The sequence below is a fragment of the Ascaphus truei genome, chromosome 1 (assembly GCF_040206685.1).
Source record: "Ascaphus truei isolate aAscTru1 chromosome 1, aAscTru1.hap1, whole genome shotgun sequence".
NCBI lineage: Eukaryota > Metazoa > Chordata > Amphibia > Anura > Ascaphidae > Ascaphus > Ascaphus truei.
Genome location: NC_134483.1, coordinates 110,201,562 through 110,225,617, shown reverse-complemented (window position 1 = coordinate 110,225,617; position 24,056 = coordinate 110,201,562). Strand labels below are relative to the sequence as shown.

Genomic DNA, 24,056 nt, shown 5'->3' with positions numbered 1-24,056 from the left:
AATATAAGGGTTATTAAAGATAGTCTGGCTAGTTCAATTCTATCCACTTTGATGCCAAAATTCGTAGCAACACATTACTGTTCAATGAATTGCAGTCATATCAAGTGTTCAAGTGTGGACATTGCTTTAGTCAGCTAGATTTATGTTATTTAATCATCTCAATAATGTTTACAAATAACTTTTATATGCCACTGACTTTCTGCCAGTATTAACCTGACGCCAGTTATACTGACAAATCTAAAGTAACAGACATATGAGACAACAATGTTAACCGACCGTACTAATTTAATGCCACAACCACAGATATAATCTAGTGATCGAACACAGTAGTTAGGAATATTATATTACTGATTTAATTAAACCACATGAAATTGCAGTAAAGGGCCTAGTAGGCAAGATGTTGAGGGAAGTTCTTCTGTATAAGTATGTCAAAAATAATTCCAACAATACATAACAAGCTGAAAATTACGTATCAAATTGATCCCAGCGACAAGGTGAGTTGCGTTTTATAGCCCTCTGGAATGCAATCTGCCCCTTTATGGGGAAATCATTAATAAGCTATAAATATAAATACAATGTCAATATTTGAAAGCAGGCATCATTGGTTGCAATATCAACTACTTTCATTAATAGGGGCTACGGATTAAACTCTCATGAAGTCTTAAGTAAGAGCTCCCATGGAATCAATTGATGCATCTTGTAATAACACAGACATTACAGTGATCGTATGAAAGTGTTGTGTGAGCAATCTGAGACAGCCTTGTCCCAATAGCACTCTCTTTCTGAGCAGCTGAATCACATCTTCTCATTACACAGTACACCAGACTCTTTTAGTTGGTATTCTAAGACTTCTCCAGCAAACATTTCATTGAAACTCATCAATATTTCAACAGAACTTTCAAGTAATTCCTTTTTTAATTGAATGATGCATTTCCTCCACCAATTCTCTGCAGCAAATATAGACAAATAAAACACACATATAAATGATATGTCTGGTTTTTTTTCTTGTTGGAAAGCACAGACCCAGCATGTACAAACATGCGTCTTGTCCCTATTGTTTCCAAAGGAGGAAGTGCCACACATTTTAAAAGTGGACAAACCATTGCAGATTTCAAGAAGATACTCCCTGGTCAGGCTGACATATCTGTCCCGGCAAAAACCAGGACAAATGTCGTGAAGTCTGACACCATTCCAGTTGATGCCTTAGGCTTATTAGGAACTCTATATAGTTGGTATGGAAATCCTTTTAAGAAGTGTGGGACGGAACTCATTTACATATATACTTTGCGTAGTAATTTACGTATCTTCCTGCCGGGTTACCTCAGGTGTGCTCCTCTTTCTGCACAGGCATGTCTCCCTAATTTATTTGGAGGGATGTTTGAGGGGATATCTATATATCTGGAGACACTACTAAATTTAATCTCCCTCCCACTCTCAAATTTTTAACAATCTGGCAACCGATTTGCGATTTGCTCTGTCTTTGAAAAAAAAAAAAACCTGAAATGGTGGATTGGTGAGATTTGATGTCGCACCTTAACATATGTTGATGGGTTTCAAATCACGCATCGACGAGCATCCTGTAGCATTTATTTTATTTACAGCATTGAGGCTTTAACATATGCAATAACGTACTGTTTTTGGCACCGGGGACATGCCACATGACCGGGAATGGCCCGGTGATAGAGGATTATTGCTGCGGGTGGTCCGATCTGGTAGCATGGACCCCTCCCCCCCCACATCTTAACCGTGGCAGCACAATCTCCAGAGCCGCAGCTTAAAGCTTTATCAGCCACTTCTACGGAGACACCATGAGTCTCGCTGCACTTCTGTATGAAACACTGTCACAATGACAACTTACTATGAAAAATTCATTCCAATCTAACTTGTATCATAAACCTGAGTTCCTTTAACACGTGCAAATCCCATATCTTTGTCCTATAGTTTAAAAGAGTCTTTGTCCTTAGGGCAATTAAACCCATTGTTTATGTTTTTAAATCCTGTGCCACTATATCCAGATTGACTGTGAATCCACACGGACTCTCAACATTTTTTATGTAAACCTAACTGAAATGCCACATAACATAAATCACACATCAAATAGTGTGTCTGTGGCAGGCAGAACACGTTACAGTACATGAATACTTATTTATTTTTTGGCTCTACAAATTCTGTTCTGTATACTTTTAGATAAAAATGAATATCTGAGCTGGTACTTCACTGAAGACAGCAAGAAGGTAAATCAATGGTAGATTTCATGATAATACTGATATAAAGGTGACACAAAGTGATATGACAACGTTTAATCTAAATATAATATATAGGTGGCACAATAATAAAGGCTACACTGGACTAGACAGGGAACATAGGTACTTATCAATCTGGGTGCAGATTAAAATTTGACATCAAGCATTAGGCCTAGTCTAAAGAGATATGATGTTTAATCCAATATTTATCACACTCTGCCAACCTACACAATAAATGCTCAAGAGTCTCACCCAAACTTCTAACCACAATGCTGAAGGAATATGTATTTCTTTGTTTCTCTGAAGAACAGCGAAGACTTGTTTTAGTTGAAAAATACAACTTTACATGGCAGTAGCTAAAAATTATTACATATTACTATTTATTCAGAAAGGAGTTACATTGAATATATATATATATATATATATTTATATAATGTATATCCAGCTCCTGCTTTTACAACTATAATAAGAAGGCCAAATATAAAACTACCTCTTGATAATAAAAAAAAATCCTCAGCAAGGAGACTAGCTATCGCTTACCAGTCACTGTATATTAAACAATTAACTCTTTGCTGCCCAGGCAGATATAAACCTCTTTAAGTTCTGGCAACTGCTGTGGATTCGTCCATTTCCAACATTTTCCAATCATTCATTTTTTTAATGTTTTTAAGATTCCCAAATGTGTCAAAGTATAATGTTTGTTTGTTTGTTTGTTTGTTTGTTTGTTAAGAAAGCATCAAAGCTTGTTTCGGAATTGTATGTGCTATACTGCAATTTAATGCCACATGCATTGTACAACTCTGCTTCTAGCACAATTCATGTTGAAATTGTTTTTTTACTAGGAAAGAAAGAATCCCCTGTGTGCGGCACTAAGAAACACCCCCAGTGTAAAAATTCAACTTTTAATTGTATAATTTAAAAACATATGTATTTGGGAGTAACAACGACAAATGACGAACGACAAATAAAATATTAAAAACGGAGAACGGCGTGTATATGTGCTTACACTTAAGTTTCCAGCACCACTAGCCCTATATAGCTTAATTGAAACATTAATTTAGAGTATATGTTCATCTGGCACTATACAGCGATAGTATTTATAGTGGTAGGACTCAAACAAATCTGCCACTTATTCCAGAAGAGTTTTCTTTGTGCTAAGCATTAGCTGAGGGTGTTACGATATTATCTATTAAGCCAGACTGACACCATTAACACACTTAAGTGTAAGCACATATACGCCTACACGCCATTCTCAATATTTTATTTGTCGTTCGTCATTCGTCGTTGTTACTCCCCCAACACAAATATGTTTTAATGATACAATTACAAGTTTAATTTTTACACTGCAAGGTGTTTCTTAGTAACGCACAAGGGGATTCTTTCTTTCCTAGTAAATACATTACCATGTTCCCTGCGAGCACCACCCCATTTCTGCTGTTTGGGACCTTATTCATCCCGTATTATTAGCACTCAGAGACGTTTGAGCAGAATTACTCCGCGCCCTAAAAAGCGTACACTGGCGACACACTTTATTCGAGCTCGGCTAGTCCCACGAATTCGGGTATACCCGGGTGTATTGAGGTTTGTGACTGTTTTCTGCCCGAGTGCATTGAGGTATTTTCCAGGCAGGGATTGAAGCATTTTATTCCCGCTGGCTGCAATACTGCACAGTATATATATATATACTGCATTACAATTCATGAATTTATGCCATCTGGTAGACACGCGAAGCATTGCAGCCTATTAAATCCTAATAATTATCATTTAACAGATCAGCCGCCCATCAGCCAGGCACGAACCCAGGCTGGGAAGGCAAACGCAACGGGGCTTGTCAGAGGTGAGGAGCGGCGCATTCCAGGTATCTGCCAGGTACATACCGGGTATTTGCTCGAATAAAGTGTGTCGGTGCAGTACCTTTGTTTTCATTGAAATTGTTTTTCCCTCATAGTTATACTTCACTCACTGGTCACGTTTAAGGGTGTATTTTTTCAAAGCAATTCAATTACTGTACAATCAGTTTGATTATATTCTTGTAATTATATCAGACCAACATGCAAAGCATTTCATTATCTACCTAGGTAATTACATATATAGATTTGTTTTTAAATGGTCAAATCCTACAGTTGGTACAACTTAATTGTGAAATGTCATATGTATTAGACTGGTACTGTATGTTTTGAATTGGCGTTTTTCTCAGGGTGGTTTAAGCGATTCACTTTTACTTTGTGCATTTAGAACTGTAGGATGGTGTATCGCACATCAGCATTAAACAAGATCTAAATTCTAGGTTACCAACCTCCATTCTCATGGATTAAACCTACATGATATATGACACAGGGGGTAAACATCCCAGATGTGTATTATGTTTTTTTTATATTTCAGCATTTACATAAGTTAGAATTAAGCAATTTCATTAAGTCCTAATTTAGTGCTGACTACATTATTTTTAGTATTTACCTACTTATCAGTAAGTATATGAAATTACATTTGCTGTCCTGTAACACAAGGGCAGTTATGTGTTAATGTTACCTGGCTGCACAATTTGGACATAAATACCAGTCTGAATAACTGTAAAGTGCAAGATCCAAAACAAATGAGATGCAGGGGATATGGACATTAAAAAAAAATGCATTTTCCTTTCAAAGCAGAGTGAGACAACATTGAGGTCTGGAACAGAAATCAGGCAGGTGGAGTGAAACGTAAAGAATGAAAGTACAGGGGGAACTGCATGTGAGGAAGAAGAGGGGATTTAAAAATGAATGTTGCATACTGGAGCATTGCTCAAAAAACCGTGTTGCTTCACGTCAATGGATAAAGGGGCTTTGTTTCTGTTTTGCATTACTTGCACAAGTGAGTGCTTTGGGGAGTTGGGGGAAGAGGAGTTGGGGTAAGAGGAATTGGGGAAGAGGTGTATCAAATGTTAATGGTTGGTGTAGTGAACTAAATCCACCAGGTCTTTGGTGGCATGAGCAAGATTTATGCATATGCTTCTGCTGCATACACACGTTTGCACTGTGTTTTGGATCAAATGACACTATCTTGATACATATCCACAAGTGAAAAGACAGATGGGGAGGAGACTAACACGTTATTGATTAAAGTAATAATGTTCTTGTCAGTGGCCATTTCAAATTTCCATTAGTGTCAGAACAGCACAAGTCAACGTGTCATGGGCCAGAAGCCATGGCATAGTATGACCAAAGAAATAAAGCATCAATATTATCGGTTTGGCTACTTTCATGTAAGTGCTCAAGTATGTGTCACGGCTGATGGACAACTGTATAACAATGGCTAGGTATTGTGGGGTGCCAGTATGTAGCGAATAAAATACAGAAAATGAAAAGGAAGGTGAAAAACCTACAGTAAATTATACTTAAGCCCTTGCAGTCGCATCCAACAGATGAAAGGAAGAAACTGACCAATTTTGCCACAATCAGTCGATAGAAAATTCCATGATGCATGTGTTGAAAAAATACAAATATTTATTTAAGACATAATGCAAAAGGCCTGTTTGTTGAACCACTTGGGTCTTTTTCAAGGCATAGGCCTTTATTGTGTAAGGTGTGATAACGCAGATGATGTGCTGTCGCATGAAAAGCCCCATTAAAGTCAATGTGACTCTTCATGCTATAGCACATAATCTATACTATCAGACCGTACAGCAGGGGTGCGTAAACTGGGGGGCGCTCCAAATTTTTTTTTTTTGGGGGGGGGTAAGCGGCGCTTACAGAGGCTCCCGCGCTCTTTCCCACCAAATGTAATTAAATGCCGGGGGCGCACGCGAGGCCTCTGTATATCCCTTAACAGTTCTCTGGTGACTTCTGGCAACGCGGTGTCAAGTGACGCCATGGGAGCACATGATGTCATGACGCTTGAAAACGCAAGAGAAAAGGTGGAGTGGGGGGGCGTGAGCAGGGGGGAAAGCAGGTTGGGGGGGCGCAGACAAAAAAAGTTTGTGCACCCCTGCCTTACAGAATAAGGGCCTTAGAATGTTTCCTTGAAAAAAATAACATTCTATCCCTTAAAACATACAGACCTATGTTGGTCGAAACATCTGCTTTTTGGATTATGTCTTAAATGAAGCTTTTTATCAACTTGTAGCCATCAAATACTAAACCTATGTGCAGGTGGCCAGAAATATACTCAATTTGTGTTGGTTGTGTCTCTTACCATAACTGCCATGGCTGTTTCTAGCACAATATTGTGAATAAAAATGTTTCGATTTTTTGAAGGTTTCGTCTTGCAGATGATGTACAAATAACTTACATTTACAATTGTTAAAAATATTGATGGTATAATAATATGTCATTATTGTTGTGCTTTTTCAGAAAATCAACAGCATTAGCACTAGTAATGCAGACCTTTCATTCCCCAATCTCGGGATGTACCAGCTTGACGTTACATTGAAAAGGGGAAATAATTTAGCAGCTCGTGATCGTGGAGGTAAGACTATGCTTCTAACCTTGCAGATTTTCCATGTTAAATTCATTTAATCTGTTGATATGTTAATATAATGAACACCTACAACAATAGACACTGCAAAATTGGCTGTCTGCTTTATTTGTTTGAATATTTGACATCATGTAGCAAAACAATAATTCAAATCACAGTTTCAGAGGTTATTAAAAAATCATACAAAGAAGCCAATTGTTTAAGGAGCTCACTAAAATATAATTAATATTCTGTCATAACTTCAGTCAGAGAAATATTTGTTCACTTTGCTTAGTCAGGCTGCCTCATATTTTAGCTGCAGTAATTTAACAGTATGCCAAATCATTGTATGCAGACCCAAAGAAACAAAAGGATCCCACAAAGCACTCAATTACACACACACACGCACACACACATGCACACACACACACACACACATATACACACACACACACACACACACCATTTAACCATTTTCTAACAAACCTACTAAGGTCACAACTATATCACAGAATATTGTACAGACCAGTATATAGAAAACAGAAAATAACCAGTCAGCCCCTCAGGATATTAAACACAAAGACATCCAAAGTACCACAACAGTAATATCAGAATAATACAGACATGAAGAATTCTAAATTATCACAGTCATTGTTTCAGAATAACACAGACAGGATTCAAAATTAACGCACACCAAAATCTTCAGGTTTATCAAGGCATTACCTCAATCTCTCAAAAAGGATCCCAAGTCTATATCTATATTTAACCCTTGTGGGTCAAGGTCTTAAGGGTATAGATCCAAATTGGTCTCCTGCCTTGAAATTTGAATTACTTTTTTTCCTCCCCTCCAGTTTTGTTTGACTTTGTCAATACCTATGAATGTCAATCCATTTGGGTCCTGTGCGTGGAATTCTTTGAAATGCCTTGATATACTGTGTTGTGTGAGTCCCTTTTCTATATTCACTATATGTTCTGCAATTCTCACTTTGAGTTTCCTCTTTGTGCGTCCCACATACTTTTTGTGGCAAGGACATTGCAGAACATATATAGTGAAGGTAGAGTTACAATCAATAAGATGTTCAATTTCATGACTGTTTGGTTACCTCTGATTGTACAAATTTAGTTGACTTCGTCGAATTAGGATGTAATCTGCATCCTTTACAGCTCAGACAATTGTAGAAACCTTGTGTGATTGTGTTCGTTCTAACTACTTCCTTTTTTAGGCAACTCGGTTCCAGTCTTTGTTTAAGATTTGGGGCTTTAGTGAAAATTATCTGTGGTCTTTTAGGGAGGATTTGTTGTAGAAGGGGATCTTTATGCCGAACACCCCAATGTCTCTGAATGATTTTTTGGATTTGGGGTACTATATCTAGTTACAAATGGTATGTTAACTTTACTATCTAGAATATCCTTATACATTATTGTTTTATCCTTATATTTAATCAACGTAGCTTGTTCCATTTGTCAAACCTTATCATAGGCGCCCTCTACTATTCTCTTTTTGTATTTGCGCTCTTTAAATTTCTGCATCATATCTTGTGTTTGTTCTTTAAACACAATTTCCTGAGTACAGTTTCTTTTAAGTCTTAAGTCTATTAGGATATTTTCTATCAACCTATTAAGGTTGCCACTGTCTCCCTCTAGAAAATTGTTGCAGTCCACATCCTTAATGTATGTTCTAGTCTCTAACTGCCCATTATTAATATATATCTGAAGGTCTAAAAACTTGATTTGTTCTTTACTGAATTTGTGTGTAAATTGGAGATAATATGGGTTGAAATTTAAGTTAGCCAGAAATACCTCCACAGGTCTACATCACCCTGCCAAATGAACAATATGTCGTCAATGTATCTATGCCATTGTACCAGGTTTGCGCCAAACTGGTGGTCGGACCAAATGTACTGGTCCTTCCACATGCCCATAAATATGTTGGCATAGTTTGGCGCAAACCTTGACCCATGGCAGTACCTCTGACCTGCAAGAAGAACTTATCAGGATACCAAAAGTAATTATGGCCTAAAATATACTTTATGCTGTCAACTATGAATGAGATTTGAAATTGGTCCAGTTCTCCATTACTAACTAGATTACTTTCAATGGCTGTGCAACCCTGACTATGATCTATTATGGTATAGATAGAGGATACGTCATAAGTGACGAGTATGTAATCCTCTCTTCAAACCACATCTTTCAATATATTAAGAACCTGTATGGTATCTTTAAGATATGATTTTAGATTCTTAACAGGTTCCTTGAGAAATTGGTCTATATAGCCACAAAGGATAGCTGTAAGAGATTTAATTCCTGATACAATAGGTCGCCGGGGGTGGTTTGGGGTGCTCTTATGCAATTTTGGCAAATAATAAAAAATCAGAATTCTTGGAGATTCTATGTTCAGAAATTCCCATTCCATTTTTACTTAAAATGCCTTCTGCTAGGCCCTTATTCAATAACACCATTAGTTTCTGATGGAATCTATTAGTTGAATAGCCATCCAATAACATATATGTATTTGTATCATTGAGCAATCTGAAAGCTTCTATATCATAATCCACTTTATTGAACACCTCCCCCCCCCCTTATCCGCTGGTTTTATTACTATATCCTCTCTTTTTGCAAGTTCCTGTATAGCTTCTAGTTCTTTTTTCGAAAGATTTTTTCGTATTTTTAGTATTCTTGGACCTTTCTAATTTCTCTAGATCTTCCTATACGAATTTGCTGAAGGTATCGATATGCCCACTTTTCAAATAACTAGGGTAAAAAATCGAATTCCTCCGCAATGTTGTATGCTGATACCTATTGCATGTGGTGCCAATAACATAATTTTTTATCATATGTGACATTTTGTTTCATAAATTACTTCTTGAGGGTTACATTTCTGGCAAACGTACTAATATCTATATACGTATTAAATGTATTTACTTTATGGGTAGGTGCAAACGCCAACCCTTTACTTAGCACATTTATCTGTTCTGTTGTCAGTTTAATTTGACTGAGATTGAAAATTCCATTCTGATTTTCCCTTAATGCATCGGGGTTTTTTTTTTTTGGAGGTTTTTGTGGGCTTTCTCTGTTCCTTTTCAGTGGGCTTGTTGTTCTGCCACTCTCCTGTTGTAACCTTGTCTTTTCTAACTCTCTGAGTTTGTCCCTCTCTTGTCTTTTCTCTAAAAAAGTGGATGAAGTTGTTGGTCTTTCTTCCTGAAAAACATCCTCTCTATCTTGGTCTCTTTGATAAGTATAATGCTTTTTCTTATTCTTTTTAGTATACCCTCTCCAACTACCTTGCCAGATTTATTGTTAGCTCTGTCCTTTGGCTTTTATTCCTCTGACCGGCCGGTCTTGGTGCCTCAGAGAGCTTGTTTCCCTGGGCTCTCATCCTCACCTTTGCTACATTAGCTTTCAATCAGTGCTGAGGTTAGACCTTTGCCTTTGTAGAGTTATTGATACACATTCACTCTGTCTATTCTGGGGTCACACCTTTTTGTTTTTAAATATGTTTTAAGTGTATTGTAGTTGAATATAATAAAATGTTACATACTTTTGGGATTATCTGCGTGCTCACTATTGAGACTTGTTGTTGTATTTTGTTGTGATAACAAAAGACAACAACAAGTCTCAATAGTGAGCACTCAGTTAATATATATATATATATATTTGTATATACAGTATATATATATATATATATATATATATATATATATATATATATATATATACACGTTACCGTTCCGAGGTCTAGTAAAGCAAGATAAGTATCCCCCTGAGGAAGGTCCCATTTTTGAGGACCGAAACGTTGGGTTTCTTGATGTACCACTATTTTCATTAATACACTTTGTGAAATTTTCTACATTTGAGTGCTGTCTCTTGCTTTACCAGACCTTGGAACGGTAACGTATGTCTATATTATCCATATGGGGCAAGCACCTACAGCCTATCAGCACATAAGGAGTGCCAATTGTTCTATTTGACTATATATATACTTAAACAAACACTTGTTTTTTTAACTTTTAATGAATCTCGTCTTAAGTTTTTGGTTTAAGCAACCAGATATAGAGGGACTTATATATATATATAATACTAAGATAAAGAATTATAGCTGAAAAAAGTGCGGGGAAAAAGGATCTCGAGCACACTAATGTACAGCATAGAAAAACTCACAATAAACTATTCAAAACGGTTTTGTTAGATAACACTTTATTTTGTTTTTATCTGCAGTACCATGTCATATTGACAAAATCATAGTAAGAATCACATTGTCATGTAGTCACAACACAATTCACTACAGCACGCCAGACACTGTGTGTAGACAAAAGTAGTGTTCCACTATATATTCAGTAAACATTCGATGTGTGTAACGCCACCTGAGAGAGACTCTGAGGAAAGTCATATCCTGACACTTAGAAACTACACTATATGATATAAGGTACAGTGGGTGTTTCCAGTGGTGTCAACACCACTCCAGAGCCTGCAGAAGACAGGACTTACATGCCATATTTCTTTATTGGAGTGCTGGGAACACTCACTGTACCTTACATTGATCTTGGGGAAGATTGGGGGTCTCCTCACTGTTCCCTTTGCACACACCACATGCATCATCATTTTAGATTAAAAAGGCTGTGCTACCTATATTGCACACTTTATACACTAGTACTGTATGATAGTAATCTTTATTTTATTGCTCTTCAATGCGTATTGGGCTTGACAAAGGGTCAGAACCGACCTGTAACGTTGCCTACTGCTCACCCACACAGTGATTTTATCTATATGACCTATTACTGCAGAGTAAAAAAAAAATCTTCTCTTAAAATTTAGTTGGAACTGTTTATTGTGATTTTTATCTATGTCATTATTGTGCTGGAGAATTCTTTCCCCTCTCTACAACATTTGGTGTATTAAAGGGAGTGCTGTCTAGAATCCAGTTTTTGTTGAACTATTCCAACTACATTGTACAGCAGCTACTTCTGAGCACAATGAAGTTAAGTTGTATCTTGTTGCTTTTAATGTGGTTTTTCCTTTGTGATATCAATCTTTACTTCTCTTCACATTGTCCTTTTGTAGCCGCAAGATAAATAGTTTTAGTGGTGACATCTTCACATATCTTTTGAGAGGCATCTGTGTTTCTTTAATGCACATTGTTATCTTGTTACTTACTTTTTGTGATTCATTTGTCTTAAGATCCTTTTAAAGCAGGGCTGTCAAACATAATGCCCACAGACCAGGTACTGGGATATGAGGGGAGAGCTGCTGTTGGGAAGTGGCCTGTGCTGCCTCTCCCATTCTGCTACCACACTTGACAGTAGCAGAGCTCTAGCGAAGGTAGCCGGGCCAATAGAAGAGAAATGGAAATACTGTAAAAGACGCTAACTGAACAAGTCTACAGTGGTTGAAATGTGACTTAATCCCACTATATATAGTGAGTAATTCCTGCTGCTCGGGTGAATGGAAGGGAATATTCAATTCCCATGCACAAGAAGAAATGGAAAGAACATAAACCCTGGCGCATAAAATTATTTAATAGAAAACAAATGTTTTCTAGAGGTTAAATGACTTCCAATAAAGGCCACAAAGAAAAAATGGAAGTTTTCAACAAATATCTCTAAACCAGGACAGTACCACTAAATGTGGTTACAAAGTATTTTCATCACAATATATGAACCTAACTGGATGTAACATTCTGGCAACATATCTTCTAGATTTGGTTTTAAAAGATATATTGTATGCATTTGTGTCACTACTGTATAATATCCTGTACTGTTTTTGTTGGGTTCCGAGGAACAATATCCCCTATTACTTTACAAGTTTTGTTTCCCCCACAGAAGAAAGGCAGAGTTTATGTGTAGCACATTTATATATTCTGCAAGTAAGGGTGCTGTGTTTACTTCTGCATATAATTAGTATGTTTATTTAACATTCATAGATGTAAGAGTGTTTGGTATATATGGACTTACCTGCATGTACCTTGTGACACGCAACATTTTTGAATTTTGAATATATGTGTTTTTTCTTTTTCAAAGTGAAAAGAAAGTTATTGCCCCTCATAGTTACATGCTAGGTTAATGTTGTCCTTATATTTTTATCTTTTTTGGTTACTAATATACATTTTGTTTGGCTAAGCTTGTACCCAGCTGGGATATATTTATTGAGTATATTTTTTTGGATTTATTAGTTTTGTTTTTTATTAAATATATTTTATCATACACATTTTTTTCTTTGTGGCATTCATTGGAAGTCATTTAACCTCTAGAAAACATTTGTTTTCTATTAAATAATTTTATGTGGTAAGGTTTATGTTTTTTCCAGGCCAATAGAAGTGCCCGGTTATCCTTTGTGTGGGATACTGCTACAGTCAGATGCGTTAGCAACATGGAAGAGGCAGCCTTGACCCCTCCCCCACATCATCTCTCTCCTCATGCTGCCTCACCCAGTAAGAGTGTGAAAGAGAAGGGGGGGTATAAAGCTGCAAAACATGATTTTTTTTTTAATGTAACACATGTTTCCCCTCCCCCCCCCCCCCATCTCACTTAGGGACCAATGTATGGGAGCGGGCGCATTACCATGCTTGTATGGTGCTCTACCTGTTGGTTTGCAGGAGGTCTGAGTTGTCTGCATGATGTTAAGGAGACAGGAATAGGACTAGCTCATGTAGGACTCTGGGTTCATCATGGTGGTGTCAGCGCCTTCAGCAGTGATGGATCCCATGGAGTGTAGGTGTCAGTCCCCATCACTACACAATTACCTCCCTCCTGCCCAGGAACTGACACCTGAGGCAGAGGTATCTTGAAAGGTACTTTATTATAGGGCATTCTGCAGCATCTCTTCTAGCAGCATATCACACTCCATTTGCCCCAGGCTTTCTAGACGTTGCACCTCCTTCATTAGTGCTCTGCTCCAGGTGGTCATTAGGCTTGCAAGCCCAACATTAGCAAGCTTACCCCGCCATGGGGAAGACTCACAGCTCCCACCTTGTTCATCCTCCTTCACCCTAGCCAGGGCTCAGAGAGGGACACTCTCTCCCTCCTCACTCCCTGAGGAGCTCAGAGGAACTGCTTACTAACTTTGGCTACTCCCATAGAAACCTCTGAAAGGGGCGGGCTCATGGCAGTCCACCTACAAGGGGCTGTACACCGGCCATGAGGCACCACCTACCTTCCTTCACTTTCTGGGGAAGCAGAAGGGGGGTCAATGGCCCATCGATTAACCTGCTAATGCCTGGATCTTAACAGGACTTACATAGCAGATACACTATGTGGAAAGAAACAGGTACAGCTGGATATATTAATAAATGTTACATTAATAAATCATTTCTGTATTTGCATTTCTGTGTCTGCATTTGTTTTTAACTCCTAATGCCATTTTGTATGATTTTTTAAACTATACTGATCATCCTTTGGTCGCTACAGCAACCATTTAGAAAGTCATATCCACTTCCGCTTTTGAAACCGGCTCTTACACACACCTTTTTTGAGCTCTGCACTTTGGCAAGAAAGTATGACAAACAGATCTGTTGCTGTGTTTCTGTAACGAGTGCTCACCACAAACAAGACGGGACCGTGAGGCTGAGGTGGGGATGTTGGTAGCCACCGACCTACAACCAAGCAGCCATGTCCAGAGTGCAGAGTGGTAGTGCAGAGTGGTAGTGCAGTGGTTGGTCGAGGTACTTGCCGTGGTCTAGGAGTGGAGGGATCGGATTGTCGTTGTGCAGTGCCGGGGTCCAGGGGTATAGAATGTAGAATAGTCGTGTCCGTAGCCGTGGTCCTTGGGTCAGAGAAGGCAGGAGTCCGGTGCAAGCTGAGGTCAAAATACAGGGAGCAAGACAAGGCAAATGCAGGACAGCAAGAAGCTAGAGGTAAGCACAGCTCACAAGAACAGAGTTTATGCTCACGAGATTGTAGGAGGACTGGCTGAGTATTTAAAGGGCAGGCAGCCAATGGAAAGGCAACACACAGGTACAAGGCAACAAATGCTGGACAGCCCACAGCTGCAGGGTAATGAGCAATCAGAAATAGGCTGCCCACTGATAGGCAGGGGCGGAGTGCATAGCAGCTGAGGAATAATTGAGAGAATTAACCCCTTGTTTGCTTGTGTCCGCACAGCGTATGCGCGTAGCTAGCGTGCGCCATAGGTTGCCTGTGTCGTTACAGAGGCAGAGCCTGGAGATGGTTCCTGTGGTGTTTTCCTTCCTGGCAGCGTGGAGCCTGCACGCAGGTTGCGGCTGACGCGTGTCTCTCATTTGGTTGAGAGATGCGTCACGGGGCAGGGCCTAAGCCCGTTCCTGATTGTTCCAAACACCAGACTATCTACTACTTTGAAAGCTGTAACAATAATATGTTACACTTAGTAATATAATGTTACATATCAGCTGCAGCATTTCACAGACTGCAGTATAAAATCAGAAGGCGGCCATTTCGTTAGACACACAATCAAGATTTTTACAGATTTATAACAGGAGCATCAAATGATAGCCAGCTTAGGTTAGAATATAGAATTATACATTGTCACATACTTTCATATAAAAAAGAAAAAAGGTGGAACGTAGTATTGCTGTGTTGCATTTTAGAGTGTGAGGGGGATATTAAGTGTAAGGGGGGATATTAAGTGTGAGTGGGATATTTAGTGTAAGGGGGGATATTAAGTGTGGGTGAGGGGTGGGGATATTAAGAGAGTGAGAACAAATAGTAAGAGAGTGTGGAAGGGGGATATAAGGATGTGATGGGGATAAGAGTGTGGGAGGTGGGGATAGAAATTGAGAGCACGGGGAAGTGAGAGAGAAGGGTGGAAATGAGGGAGAAACAGGAGTGATCTTAGTGCTGCCATCTAGCATACAGCTTTGTTTTAAAAATGCAATGTACGACGCAAAAGTCAAAAAGCACATCTAACGTTACATATTATATAGTTACATTTTTTCTGTATATCTTCTTATAAGCAAGGGTCATTTAGTTAAATTTTTTGGCCAAAGTATTTTAAGCTAACAACTACGTCACTACGTGGGGTTTTTAGTTTTTTTTATGGCCGATTTATAATTCTTCCGGCATGATTTTTTGATTTAGTTTTTGTGGTTAATCTAGGTTGGTCTACTGATTTAAATTAGTTGTTGATTAAGCACTTGGATTGGCAGTCGTGTACTGTAGGACTTTTTTCCCGTCATATAATTTAGAGTACAATTTTTGAAATTCTGATGCAGCTTCTGTATTAGATGTTAGACTCTAATGTCCAGGCCTTTAGAGGCGACCGAGAGAGACGTTTTCCCTGTTACCGGGCGACCGCTACCGGAGCACATAGGGAATGTTCACGTGAGACGCCAGCACTCACGGAGGCGGTGAGTTAGCAGCGAGTCCACAACTCGGGAGACAGTGGTTTTAATCTGCAAAGTTTTTCAATGCTTCAAAGGATGTAACTTGTGTAAGTGTACATTCATAAATATACACTTTTTTTGTACCATCTTATCTTCATTTTCCTTGAGATTACCTGCATCCATCAGACTAAATAAAAGAAAGTGGCACAGTTTGAGATGTAACTTTTTAAATTGAAAAAAATGTGAATAGATACTTCAGAACATTTAGCAAGATTCCATCACATACTGTATATATTCTAACGTTATTGCGCTATTGAGTTTTTTGTTTTCTTTATTCTATTTTCAGTACTGTCCTACACTCCCCTTCTTTTTGGGAAATACTAAATGTATAAAGTTCCTTATTCTAGGGTTTATGTGGAGTATTTTTTATTACTTATACTCACTTACATGTGTTTTTATTTTTTTTATAAATTTCTTATTCATTATTAATATAAGTGTACTGAATAGGTAAATATTTCTACACATTATATTTTCATTGCTACTTTTTTGTGAATAATTTTGGCACAGAATTGATTATTCACTATTATTTCATGGATATAAACTGTGGGAGCACAGCCAAATAATTTTTTGGTGTTTGATGTTCGTGAGCTTGATTGTAATCTGAAAGATTGGATGTTGTAAGCTATATGTATTTGTTTCTCAACGCTTTATTGTATTTTTCAAAGACTTTTCTCTTTGTCCACCTCAGGGATTGCTCAGCTCTCGGTGTGAGGAATATATTTAACTCTGTTCTTGTATCTTTTAAGTCCTCTAGAGTTGTTTCTGATTTTTTTTTTGTGAGCTGTGGAAAGGGAGTCAGTTTTAGCCTGTAAAGGATTTTTTTTCTTTAGTCTTTCACGATTTCTACCTGAGGCTATTGATGTAAGTTTTCCTCTTATTCTGGATTTATGAGCTTCCCATAGGACAATTATGACAGGGTAAAGGAAATGATCCCAGTTAGACAAGCACTCTAGTAATGTTGTACAAAATGTGCAATGAGTGATTGTAGGAGACGTGCAGAGGTACAACCAGGGAGACATATTTGGGGAAAATGCATTTTATTTTATTCAGTCTGTAGCTTCAAACAATATACAGTATATTTAAGAAAGCAACCAAATAAACAAACAGCCTGTCCCTTTGTAAGGGCTAACTCACTCTCCCAGTCCTTATCTGCAGGGTTGGGAGGATAGGCATTTTACCAACCTATGACCCCAAAGTCCAAAGAGGTACCTGTAAGAAGGGGGCTCTTGATGTCACTCTGGGTTGTGTCCGTTGGGGGGCCACCCTCTGGCGGGCTCCAGGGTCCTCTGCAGCCTGAATGTAGAGGGTTTGGTTTATGGGCATTTTGCGGGCATCCCAGTCCTTCTGTTCCTGTTGGTTTCTTACTGGCTAGAAGAATGATAAATTGCTGCACACTATTATAATCAGAAAAAAAGGGGGATACAACTACCGGTGCTCCTGGTTCAGGATTCTCTGTATCAATCCAGGGTATAACGAAGGGAAGAAAATCAGGGCTCCACGGATTTGCTCAATAAACTAACTTAACTAATAGACTTAACGTTTCGGCCACACAGGCCTTTCTCAAAAGCATTTTTGCTTTTGAGAAAGGCCTGTGTGGCCGAAACGTTAAGTCTACTGGCAATAAATTAGTTTATTGAGCAAATCCGTGGAGCCCTGATTTTCTTCGTTTAGTCTCTTGCTGGCAACATAGTAACTCTGTGCTCAAGAGATCTCCTGCAGTCAAGCAGGAGGCTTTTCAACCTTTCTGATGAGCTAGGTGGAGACTGCTTAATTGTCTGGAGCTGCAATTAACCAGCTCCCTGCTGGATTCCTTAGACCAACACAGGCTTTCTATTGAAGCCCTTTTAGACAGGTGTTAAGGCCCTGTCCCAGTGATATACAGTATAATGATACATTTTATTAAACATCACATTTTAAATATATAGTCACTCACTTTAGTTATGATGATTTACCAGTGGTGAGTGGTAAAAATAGGTTGTCACCAAACCTCCAAATAAGCCTATATGAATGTACAGATGTCTGTTTTCTGATAAGTTCTGATAGGGTTCAAAGTAGTAGTACTAATACATAAAGGCTATACCTAAATAAGATTACAGGTAATCTAATTTTATTAGGTATACCCAAAAATAGGACTATAGTTGGTATTGATCAGTCCTTGGTATTATTTGAGTCTATGACTGCAATGCTGTGGTCTATATATAGTGCATACTCTGAGTAACTGCTTGTTTCCAGCTGTATCACTAACCAGTAGTGAGTAGTGGCAGCACTTGTGTGAATATACATACGTTCAACCTGATTAAGGAAGATGAGTATATATTTAAGTTAACTCCATCATAGTTTGTAGGTGTGATGGTGGGGGTAGCCAGCCTTCATAATAAAGGTGAAGTCCGGCTAGCTACCCCTAAACCGTGAGTCCCAATGTGTGTGTTTTGACCCTCTATTTGTTTTAGCTACAGAACTGGGACTTCGGGAGCGGGACTTTTATAGTTGATACTGGGGGGCAAAAAGGGTTCAAATATTTATAAAATGTTTTGGGACAAAGTTAGCGGTTGTCCCATCATTTTACCCTTGAATCGCGTCTGATTTGCAGGTACGCATATGCATTATGATCCCGTGATGTTTCCCAATTAATATTGCCCAGCCAGTAAGTTATTGAAACTTGGTTTTAAAACTTGGCAGTCAAAAGCCAAGTTTTATCATCCAAATCCCCGTACCCGGGTTAGAGAAAGAAATATGTTTTAAAATGTGTATTCATCTCTATGGAGGCAGTCCCGGTAACTTGATAGTGGATCAAATGAGAGGATGAGAGTAGCGAGGTGACGGCCATCTGGTTGTACGGGGAAGGGTGGAGAACCAGGTCCAGAGACAAAGGCTCCCTGCGGGGGAGACTCTTTGTTCTCCCAGACACTGTGGAGCCTACCCAGTGGGAGGTATGGGACTGGCAAGGGGAACCCGTTGCTCATGGCACAGTTCCCATTGGCCAGTTCAAATTTTCTGCTCGCCACCTACCTCAGCCCCTAGGTACCCCCCCACCCATCTGATGAGTGCAACAAGCCAAGCCTCCCACTTGTGAGTGGTGGTTGCACTATGATCCGTGCGCTGGTTAGTCTGCAGTCCCTGTTCCATTTTAGACATACTGTAGGATACTGAAGTCTTTGTAAGGGGACTGCCCGATCAGAGAACCAGACCATCTTGACTATTCCTAGGCTTGGTCCGGTGAAGCAGAGGTGGGCTTTTCAAAGGTGCTTTGCTCACAATAGCAAAGCACTAGGCGTTGAAGTGCCGGAGAAGCCTAGCCGAGCTGAAGACAAGTTCTAGGGATGCTGTCAAGTTCTAACCAATGAACGAAGACCAGGCCAGCAGGGTAAGCCAGGTATCTATTCCGTAGATAGTACAATGGTGTTCCTGGACGTGGAGTGGACAGGGTATGCCTTCCTGAAGCAGGCGCCCTTCACCTAGTGAGGCTAGAGACTCCCCACAGAGCCCCAGTTGTGGTGTATTTCCCTGTTTTACCAGAATAAACCCCATTTTATTCCACTACTCTGTCCTGCCTAGTGAATTGATCCTGGAAGGTAAAGGTGTTAAAAGTACTGGTCTCCCGTGACAGTACGTAACTACACACAAGTGACCAATAACTTGGTTAAGTAATGCGTGTAACCCTATATGCAAGTAGTTAGTTATATACTGTCTCAGGTATCGTAAACATATACAGTCACCAGGTAAAGTGATAAGTGTACAGTAGCATGCTTCTTAGGTTACTAAGTATGTTATGCACTGTCTTCCAAAGAAGAAGGCGAGTGGCGGACGGCACCGAAAGAAAGAGGAAACACAAAAGGATGCAATAGGATAATATTGCAGGGACCAGATGATGTGGAGTTCTATGTTATTTCCCGAAGATTATACTCACTTCCTTTAAGAATATAAAAGGCAAATCACAATCTGTGACAAATGACAGGTGGATGGTCTGGTTGTGCAAGTGATCTCAGAAGAGATGAGATAAATTAGCATAGACCAGGTGTGCGCAAACTGGTTGGGGGGGCGCGGGCGGTTGCAGAGGCTTGCGTGAGCCCTCTGCAACACAAAACCTACTGTGATGCGTCGCCATGGAAACGCGGCATTAAATGACGCAGCGGGGTCATGTGATGTGACATCACACACGTCAAATGACGCCATGGGTCACGTGATGTGATGTCACATGACCCCGCAGCATCATTTGACGCAGCTGCAAGGTAGAAGGGGGGGGGCGTGAGCACCGGGGCAGGCAAGACAGGGGGGCGCAGCATCAAAAGTTTGCGCTCCCTTGGCGTAGATAGTATAAAAGATTACACTTTATAACAATTAAATCTCCAGAATGCACACTTACAAGACGTCCATTCTTTTGACCAGTTAAAACTAATGACATCCAGCAGCGATATCCCGGGAGCATATTGAGTTGCGATCTCACTGCTCTCGTGGATGCTGGCTTCTACAGTGATTGGCTGTCTTATGGTGTTGTTTCCGGTGGAGCGCCACTGAATACCTTTTTTTGGTTCATACTAAGTACATACTACCTGCTACTGAGTAACTGTACATAGAGTTTCAAATGTGCCACAAGAGTGGACCGTGGAATATACAGATCATACAGTTTGTGCGTTGGTTTGTTCAGATAGGCCTCAAAGTAAACATTTGGAGTGTGACAACCAAAGGCTAGGAGCACAAGATATAGATGCAGCAACAGAGGGTAGGTTCAAACCTCATGAATGATGAAGAAGCAGAATGTATTAAAGCCAAAGATTAAAAATGAAAGCAGATGAAAATCAGCGTCTAGCGACTGTTCCTAGTATGTGGTGTCATGGACCACTACCTCAATATCACTCTCTCTAATGACATCATCAGAAGAGGAGGGAAGGCCCAACTCTACTTGATGTTGTTTTTTTCTCAGCTACATTGTTACTTCCTTGAGGTTCTGTCTGCTAGTGAGGGTGCAGGGGCAGATAGCCACAAAGACCTGCAGGGGGATGTTTTCGAAGGATAGGTTGCCCATGCCCCTGGCCACTGCGTTGAAGGCCTCTTTGGTCCTGAAGTAGTGGAACTGGCAGGAGGTCTTGCATTTAAGGCTCTGTGGCATCCTTTGAGCATTAGGAAATTTTCCATCTGATCTGGCAGGGCTGAGGTGAGCCATCTTCCTACAAAGCCCTCGATGTCTGTCTCCATTTCTGGGATGCCTTGTATTCTGAAGGATATTGAGGAGATTCCTATTTTACGCATCTTCTTGACTTTCAAGAATGTCGGTGACCTGAACCTTAACTCCCCTCAGCTCTGTCCATGTGTTTTTTGTTCCTGATCGATTCGTTCATTTTGTTTCCAAGGGAGTCCGTTCTTTCTCCCAGTGATAATATTTTCTTTTTCGGGTCAGTAATCGCGTTTTATAGCAGGAGTTTGAGATTGCCATGAAGGTCTTTTACATCCTTTTTTTGTATTCAACTCCGCTTCAGGCTCAAATTCTGACTGAACGTGTAACTGGGGGTCAGAAGACTATGGGGCCTATGCAGAGAGCAGCGCTATTTCAAAACTCGCCATTTTTTGGAGAAATTCGCGCAGAAAACAGCAGAAAATGGCGAGTTACGAAAAACGCGCCAATTTTTTTTTTCTATTTCTAAAACTCGCCTCGCGGCTGGCGAGAACCTCCATCTCGCCAGTTTTAAAAATATCCTAATGCAGAGAGGCGCGAACGGCATATAGCGGCTGTTCGCGCCAATAAAATGGCGCGATTGTCTCCTTTTTGCCTCGCCAGGAAAAGTTGGCAAGAAGCTGCCGCTCGCGGCCATAGGAAAGGAAAAAAAAAGGCGCAAATTTTTTTTAACACATTTCTGCAGCGCGCATCTCGCCAATTTAAACTCGCCACACGCATTCATGTTAAACATAGCAGAATTCGCACATTTCTGCATATGGAGAATAAAACTCTCCAAAAAAGCTACTTTTTATTAAACTCGCCAATTTTAAAATTCGCTGCTCTCTGCATAGGCCCCTATGTCTGGAGAATTCCTGCTTTTTGAAGAAGTCTGCGAGTTTGTCTTGGGTTTTAACTTTTTGGTTTTGTCTGCTTTCGGTGCCATAGTGTCGATAGGTTATTGCCGTTTTATTTTGGGGGCAATTGGCTTGAGATTATTGCATGTAGCTTCTATTAATGCCTGATGATATTGAGCTGTGGCTTATACCACCATTTTGGTTTCCATCCCGCATGCACTCCCCTGGCAGTCTTTTTAATGTGTTCATTAGACTCAGTTTTCCATGGTTTTGTATCTCAGGGATTGAAAATGACATGTCTCCTAAACCATCAAGAGGGGAAAAAAAAAAACATTTTCAGCCAAATTGTTTTTTGACAAAGTACTCCAACTGGTTAACTATGCTGTATTGCATTTTATTTATATCTAAAAAATATTTTTGTATCCTTGAACCTCTGTACTTAATTCATATAGGAACCTTTGCCCTTCTATCAGAATCATTATTGCTTTGAAGTTTTTGAAATTCAAGCAGGCACGGTGTGGGTGTAGTTTCTTAGTAAAGTGTTTGGTATCATTAAAACCACCTGCTCTTCACCTATCAGATTTCATGGATATCATACATGGTACATGTAGCTGAAGAAACTCTAGCAAAGTATTGCAGCATATTATATTATAGTTCTAATTGTGCGATTTGGGGCCAGATCCACAAATCAATATCAACAAAGCAATCAAGGTAAATAATATCATTGTTTTGCATCTCATTGCTGTCCAACGGTCACTTAATTTGAGATGGGACTACAGCAGGGCCCCTGGTATACGGCGGGTTCCGTTCCAGGGGAACGCCATATAGTGAAAATCGCCGGAAAGCGGATCCGGCGATTTTCAATTCTGTGCATGCGCGGCCTATGGTCTGCGCGCACAAACTACGGTATGCGCGTGCAGACACTGGTCTGCACATGCGCGCCAGGCGCAACCGCCCGTTCTGCGCATGCGCGACTGGGAATCAAAGATGGCGGCCCCCTTCTCGGTGCCGCCGTATCGGCGGATCGCCGAAAAGCGAAGCACCGAGAAGCGGGGCCCTGCTGTACTGGGAAACCGCAGGAGACGGTGTTTTAAAGCCATATTCTTGTTGGTTAGAGGTCAGTGACTTATTCACTAAGCAAGCCCCCATCGCACTTGACTTACTGGGGCCCAGACACGCCTCCATTAACCTTTTATTTTTTACAGCAGGACCAAATGTATGAGTCATATGGGCCCAATAGATTAACCAATATACTGTAGTTACATAGTAGATGAGGTTTAAAAAAGACATGCGTCCATCAAGTACAACCTATGCTAAATTTAGACAACAGATACTTTAACCTATATCTATACTTACTTATAGAACAGGGACAGGCATGACCATAGATGCAGATGTAGGTACAGAGGGAATAAGAGTATACAGGGCAAAGAGTGAGTCATAGAAGAAAAAAAAACAAAGCTGAATTATTATAATGTAATTGTGGGCTCTCACTTCCTTACCGTTAGGCTTTAATGCATTGCTGTTGTCATATATGTGAATGGGTAATATATATTTTGAGGTCAGATTGGATTGTTCTCTCATGCTATACTATTGTATCTTCTGCAAACCAATCTTCTGTGATTCTGGATAGAAAAACAATTATTGCATGACAGCATCAAAAGCTTGGATATTTACATTTGTTTTAAACAGGCAGTCCAACCGGCAATGTTTTAATATATGGAGCTTGTGATTACCTTCATGGAAAATGAATTACCTAAGCTGCCGATTGATTCATTCTCCCTTGATTCATCAGCAAATACCCTGCTTCCCTGGGTTCACGTAATGGCCGCCTTCCAGTTTCAATCAATCTTCAGTCAGTGTAACTCAGCAGCTCAATGTATCCTGATATCACTAAGATAAGCTTGCTTATGGTTACAGTTTGTAGCTCAAACTGCTGGGAACATTTGCAACAAATTATCACAAATAGGAAAGTGTTGCAAAGATCTTGCATTGCTGAATAGGTGGGCTAAAACCTCATATAGAAA

At 39.8% G+C, this 24,056-nt stretch overlaps 1 protein-coding gene across 4 annotated transcripts in view; it reads left to right on the top strand.

Annotated features, from left to right (window-relative positions):
* Positions 1 to 24,056, top strand: part of MCTP1 (multiple C2 and transmembrane domain containing 1) — an 862,717-nt gene that overhangs the window by 283,289 nt on the left and 555,372 nt on the right. For all 4 annotated transcript variants that reach the window (XM_075593230.1, XM_075593236.1, XM_075593222.1 and 1 more), the window contains exon 2: positions 6,572 to 6,686. In XM_075593230.1, coding sequence (XP_075449345.1) covers positions 6,572 to 6,686 — 115 coding nt within the window. The remainder of the gene's footprint in view (positions 1 to 6,571; positions 6,687 to 24,056) is intronic.